The following is a 7,180-nucleotide window of genomic DNA, read 5'->3' as shown; positions in this document are numbered from 1 at the left end:
GATGTTAATGATGAGAAAAATCATCTTTAGACTATGGTGGTGAGGCATTAGTTCATGCATAATTGAATCTATTTATTTTTTTAATACGGGTATATGACATAATTTGCTGACCTTGTGCGATAGATTATTTTATCCATGATAAAATCTTGACATGTTTTGTAATTAATACTTTTCAATAAATTACATGTATCTTGATAAAAATTGTAGTGGGTAAAAATACGATTGTGTTGACTTTCCTACAATAAATTTCTTATTTGAAAAAGACTCTGCTGAAATTAAGTACATGTTGAGTCATTTGAAGGGTGTCCTCGATAGAAGTTACCTAAAAGGGTTAGAGTGTGTACCTAATAGGATCAAAGAGTGTAGAATTTGGAGTGTCAAAGGGAGTCCTTAGCCTAATGCACCTCAGCCAAGTCAGAGGGAGTACTTGAGAGTGTATGAGAAAGTGCTCCAGGAAGTCTCCTTGGTCAAAGGGAGTCATTTCCCTAATGTACCTCAGCCAAGTCAAAGGGAGTACCTGGAAGTGTTTAAGAGAGTGTTCCGAAAAGTCTCCCTCAAAGGGTTAGAGCTCTAAGAGAATTAAAAAGGAGGAGAAAGTGAGAGAGTGATGGTGGAGAACATCCTATTTTCCAAATGGTCTTTCCTCCTTTTATAGAGAACCATATGGTTGTAGATGCTCAAGGAAATGTGTGGGCTTAATGTAGAGAACATGTGTCACCATGCATGGCTCTTTGGTATTATATGTGTCTAATTTTAATTGTTTGCATTCACTATAGTCATATATGGGAATTATTTTGAAAACAATTGGACCCAATGAAATTAATGACACGCAATTCATGAAAATCAAGTATTTCTTCAATCAATTTAATGCACACTTTAAATGGATTATGATACTTATCTTGGGAAAGATCCAAAAATGTATTTTAGGAATAATTTTTCAAGGAAGTTGCGTCATATTTTTTTTTAATGGAATTTCAGTATATTTCCCAAAGAAAATTACGTAACTTTTGACTTTTCATGGAATAAATTGTAACTCGGGTAGCTTTCTCAATTTCGCGATATTTTACTTAATTCAAGTCTGATTTTTGTTCATGAATAGTTAAAATGAGGACAATTTCATGCTCTTATAAAATAGAATAATTCTTACTCGATTAGGCGGTCATATATTTAGTTAAAGAGAGATGCTACGTCTACAATATTTTTACAACAAATCACAGGTGGTTAGTTGTTATTGGTTCAAATTTGAAACTAATACTAAGATTACTTTTTTGCCCTAACAATAACAACTAGTAACAACTTACCACTTAAAATTTGTTGTAAAAATGTTATAAACATATCATTTCTCTTAGTTAAAACTCAATTTTGTTGTCTCTTTTATAAAACGGCATTATTATGACACAATTGCAAAAAATATTTTAAGAAAAATTAAGAATGGTCAAAATAGAGTGATGAAACCTGCCCTTTTTGGTCTAATGCCTAATTGAAGGACGCCCAATTTGAAAAACAAGCTCACACAGAGAAAATTGGGCTTGATTTGGATGTGTTACCTCAATTGCGGTCTCCAGGTCATTGTGAGAGTGAATTTGGGCGTTGGGGTGTTTATTCTTGTTCTTGTCCTCCTTTCTCTGATTCTCTCACCATCTACTTTAACATTATCGTCATACTTAAATTAACTTTATCCTTAAGTTATGATTTATACTTTATCTTAATAAAGTTAGATTTAGGATAAGATAAGGTTCGGATTTATTAAAGTTGTTTAAAATTAGTTTGGATATAGTTCGCTTCTGAGGTTGTTTTCCAATTGGGTAGCTCATATATAAGTATAACGGTAGATGCAATGAGTAAACTCATCATATATTTACACCATGTTTGTGTGATTGCAAAGTGTATAAACTTAATCATTAACAGGCTAAACCAACCACTTAATTATAAAAACGAACAACGTGCCTTACCAAGGCACAAAAATCTTACACAAAAATTGCACGACAGTCTCATGGCAGTACATGCTAAGCCCTGCTCACTTGCCTCAGTTGCTTGCATGCACCTGATACAATGTCTGAACTGCTCACAAGCTGAACAGCCTGAACCTTATATGGGCCATACCTGGGGGCTAGGTTGGAAAGCAGTAGGGTATGAAGACTTAGTAACAGTGTAAAACCAACCTTAAAACATGTTTAATCATTTTGACTGTCATGTTTAGCAATAGCAATTTGGTTGTTTCCGGTCCCTCGGGTTGAAGTTCAACGATGAGGGCTACTTCACATGGTCATGGAAGCAACCAAATTAGATATGGCAGATAACCCCCTTTCATACCCTCAGAATCAAACAGAAAAGACAAGTGAATGAGAGGGAAATGAACAATGGCAAACTCCAACTAGTAAACAAAGAAGGCATTCTAAATTCTTAAGTCTACCCAAAGGGTTAATTCTAATTAGAAACTTATAAATATCCAACAAGTATTATGGGGGAAGAATGAAAGTAACTAGCACACACTCTCAACACCAAAGGAAAATTTCTGAACAAAAGAGTTCAACATTGAGATTTGAGAGGAACAAGAGAAGGCACGTCTTAAGTTTCTACTCTCCAGGTGCAGAGACACCTTGCTTCAGTTTCTCCTTCTTCATCTTCTTCTTGGAGACTGGCTTCTTTTTCCTTGGAGGAAGGGTTTTTTGTGCATACAGGTAAAGTACATAATTTCCAACCAGGAATGTCAACAACAGCCCGCCAACAATAAGCAGAACTATCAATCCTGGGTTTAACCCTTTGGCTTCGGCATCCTTGACACATCAGAAAGCAAACAACTAAAATAAGAATCTGAGAGAGGACATGACCACCACACAACAATTATGCAATCCAGCATATGGAAGAAAAACATCAAATTAGTACATTATTCTCTAAGGAAATAATGCTTGCATATTTTGCTAATAAAGTTAATTTGAACACATACACAAATGGCCAGTCTTTAAGATTAATTCCAGTTCTATTCTTACTTCTGATCAGAGATTCTGGTGCATAACCTACCACTTAATTATATCTAAAACACTATTGAAGGGTAGACAGACATCATCGGCAAGTGAACATTTTTGATATAAAGCTAAATGTCAAATTGATTACTAAACAAAAGGTGAGCATCTTCATGTATACTGGAATTTCTCAATGAATAAATTACCATGCAAGATTAATTGTAAAGGGAAAAAAACAGAGAAATGAACAGAAGTATTATGCAGTTTTCCAAAGGTTCAGATCAACTGGAGTCTGCAGTTGAACTTATATGAACAGTACATGAATATATGACTTCCATTTTTCATTGAATAAGTAAGCGAAAAAGACCAAATGCAATTCATTCAAATGTTAGCATATATGGAGGATGATTTGGCTTTAGATCTTTTTATTTTAAATGGCATTCATAAAATATGAAAGAAAAAATAATTCTATTGATAAAATTCATGTGTGCGTTTAAACCTAAGGCCAAAATCCAAATTACACCCTTTGAATTTGGGGGAAATGTCATTTTTGTTCTTAAGGTTTAATTTCTGTCATTTTGGTCCTTAAACTTTAACATTTCTGTCAAATTGGTCCTTTCATCCATTGTTGTCTATAAAATTTCTGTTAAGTAGAGTAAAACATCTAAGGGACAGGGCAGACTAGGATCAAGAGCACCCTGTCCATTCCTCAGGGCGGGCCACCTTGTGGGTTGGAAGCAAGGCAGGTTGGGGGCAGGACGAATTGGAGGTATTATCCTATCCCTAATGAGGTGCTTTCCACATTAACGTGGTAGAGTTGAATGAGTAAAGGAAGTAGTAGTCGTGAGAGTACCATGAAAGTGAGAAAGCAAGTATTTTAGGGAATAGTTTATAGAATATGTAAAAAAAAAAAAAATATATATATATATATATATATAGATAGATAGATAGATAATCTATGTGTAGAAATATTGAATTATATTATACATATAGAAAATTTAATAATTTTAATTATATATTTAATAAAAACATATGGTTTGCAGGGCAGGGACTTGTCACCTTTTTGGGGTGGGGAAAGCCCGGAATAGAGAATTTTTGTCATCCCTAAAAAAGTCGTCATATCACATATGTTTTTTCTTCTAAAGATAATTACAATATGCTGCTAATTCTATAGCTCAAACCTTTTCCCCCCTAGACCCCTAAGCACATTGTGCATGGGGGAGGTGCTAATTATGCTGTTTAAAGCAGTTGTCATATCACACATGAAAATACTTTAGAGACCAAAATGACAATTCAAGAATCAACTTGACAGGAATGCCTTTTCTTTTTAAGGACCAAAATGAAAAAAACAAAACATTAGGGACCAAACGACAATCCAATCTAATTTGTATTTGATTAATATATGGATTTGAAATGATTAGGCGTAATATATTATTTCAAAATTCATAACATGAACTAAAATCCTAAAACCTAAAATCTGTCCTAGTTACTAAAATTCATATCAATCAATTTATACAAAAAACGGTTCTTCAAGCCCCTTGATTTTAAATCCCCAAAGCCAAATGCAAACCTTGTTGAATTTGAATAAGAATTGTGGCCAAAATAAAAAATCACAACTTCATTGAATAATATAAACAAAACGAAAAAAAGAGCACAATAATCCGAAAATTTCGATTCACTGAAAACTAATTCTTTACCCATGTTTGTTTATACAAAAAAAAAAAAATACAGAATTTCAATTTCCTGAACTCCATTGAACATGCATGGCAAACAAAAGCAAATTCCGATATCAATATCAATTATCTAAAATTATACACTGGCAGATCTTTGAATTAGAGACATAAAGATACAAAATTTAATATTTTTTTGACAGATCTCGTAAAAAAATAAAAATTTTAGAGTGAAAAATTTGCGTACCATGCGATCGAAGGAAGGAGGGACCTTGCCGTCGAACTCGAACGATTCGTCCATGGCTGTGACTCAGTGGTAGAGAGAGATCAGCTCTGCGATGAGCACCTGGGAGAGAGTTTAACTGTAACAGAAATTGAGATCTTAGGGATTGCAAAATTGGACTCAGCTGCAGAAGGGTCAAAAAGAAACGGTCGTGTATTGATTTTATAGGCAGTGAGTTTTGAGGAAAATAAAATATTTTTTAAATTTGCCCTTGGTTTTTCATGTATTTCGGTGCTTGCCTTATTAGACTTGGTGTAATTTCTAGAGTAAAGCACATCAAAAAATTTGACCATTTTTGAGAGTTTGGTAAGGTTTTTATTAGTTCTTATTATTATTATTATATGATATCAATTTTTTATTTTATGGATGACAATTTGCTATATACATCAATTTTTTTTTTATCCCTAAATTTTCTCAATTTCTTTGTGCCATTTTCAGAGACGAGTTATTATTAAATAAGACTTCTTCTGTAATAATTTTGTCATTGTTTCAATGTGTCAGATTGTGATTGGATGATTATCATTTTTACATTGATTATTTATTTATTTTTATAATTTATAGTCTTGTGTAGTAAAAAAAGTGATGGTCCAATAAATTTTTTTTCCCTTTAGGCTCGGGAGTTGGGCCATTATTGGATTTTGAAAACGGGCCAGCGAATTTTCTCTTAAAAGTGTTGCTAGAAGCAGAAACATTATTATCGGCCGAAAAAGTCCAGGACCACAAAAACTCAAATAGGCCCATTCCTCTATGAGTTTTTCTTCGCACCCTATTAAGAAGTGTCCTGCTGTTTATCAAAATAATAATAATAATAATAATAGTAAGTGTCCTGCTTAGCAAAATAGTAATATTAAGAAGTGTCGTGAAAGTTAAAAAAAGTAAATATTGGGGTTAGTGGGTTACACTTAAAAAGACATTCAATTATTAATCGCCATGAACATTTTTGAAAAAAGAAAAGCATCTTTTATCATAATTCATTGCTACATATACATACAAATCATTGTAGTTGGGTGTTTTTCTGGATAATAGTACATAATTTGACTTTATTTAAAATAATATATATATATATATATATATATATATGAAAACATCATTTTTAAGTAAAATATTAAATACAATTTAATTTGTCAAGATTATTGAAACCTAATTCAAACTCTCGATATTTTTAATAGAGACGCTCAGGTTCAAATCTTTCTCCCCTAATTTATTTTTGGTAGCTGAGAGAGCATTTCATTTACATCAAAATTAAGTACATAGGTCTCTACTCTCTATCCAGAGCAACTAGCACAGCCTATGAGAGTGAATGGGAAAACAAAGCACCAACAAAATCCTTATTATTGGCTGCCCATTTAACCAGGGCATGTGCTACACTATTCTTAGATTTGCACACCCACGCGAATTTGCAGTATGCAAAATGACTATTTAATTATTTAATATCTTCTAAAATAACTCTTAACTGCTGTCATCAGCTGTATTTGACAAAGCATCCATACAAACCATAGAAGATAACTCTCAAATTATCCAAAAAAACAATTTAACTTGTCTTAGGCACTCTTAAGAAAAGAATATAAATATACAATTTTTTTTAATAACTTGTTCATGTGTCTTGCCTTCAGCAAATATATAAATGATTATGAATCTGTGGGTTTGTAAATTTATTACTTTGATTTTCCCTCAAATTGGATAACCTGTCAATCTTGTCTTAATAGTACTTCTCCTCTCATATCTGGATGATGTGCATGATTCGATGTATGATTTATGGATTCCTCTATTGATTGTTAAAAATGGGAACATTTTGAAAAAGCTTGATCTACTAAAGTTTAAAGGCATGCTTTATAACCACCGTGCATCCTTAATGTGATGACCACTTCACAAGAAAAAGTTCTTGTGGGGTAGGGAGTGGAGGGACAAGGCTCTGGATTCAAGTTTTCAAGAGAGAACACGGAGTATTGGATTTGGTAGAGGAGTTTTCACAATTGTAACATCTCATCTCATCCAGTACAAAACATAAACGTCACTTGGCCGTAAAGTAAAAACTAAATTATTTTGTTAAGAGTTTTGTAGTTTATTGGTATTAGTTGTTCTTTTTTATGAGAATGACCACGATTCAAATCATTCTTTCCTATTGTTGTAACTTGTAACTATTAAATCTGAATGAAAAGCCAAGTGCTATAAACGAAAAATTATTGCTCAAGATTAGGCTATTTACATCCGACACACTGGGCCATATAATAGCTAAGAATAGATCTTATATACAAGATAAACCA

General features: G+C 32.9%; 1 protein-coding gene across 1 annotated transcript; it reads right to left on the bottom strand.

Moving 5' to 3' along the window:
• Positions 1–2,375: 2,375 nt before the first annotated feature.
• Positions 2,376–5,086, bottom strand: LOC115951202 (DNA-binding protein S1FA). The gene is made up of 2 exons (XM_031068389.1): positions 4,881–5,086; positions 2,376–2,777 (listed from the first exon to the last, which is right to left on the bottom strand). Exons 1-2 carry the CDS (start codon positions 4,932–4,934, stop codon positions 2,577–2,579), a joined length of 255 nt encoding a protein of 84 aa, XP_030924249.1. The 5' UTR covers positions 4,935–5,086; the 3' UTR covers positions 2,376–2,576.
• Positions 5,087–7,180: the final 2,094 nt, after the last annotated feature.

Source organism: Quercus lobata, chromosome 7 (genome assembly GCF_001633185.2).
Source record: "Quercus lobata isolate SW786 chromosome 7, ValleyOak3.0 Primary Assembly, whole genome shotgun sequence".
NCBI lineage: Eukaryota > Viridiplantae > Streptophyta > Magnoliopsida > Fagales > Fagaceae > Quercus > Quercus lobata.
This window is presented reverse-complemented; position numbering and strand designations above follow the sequence as displayed.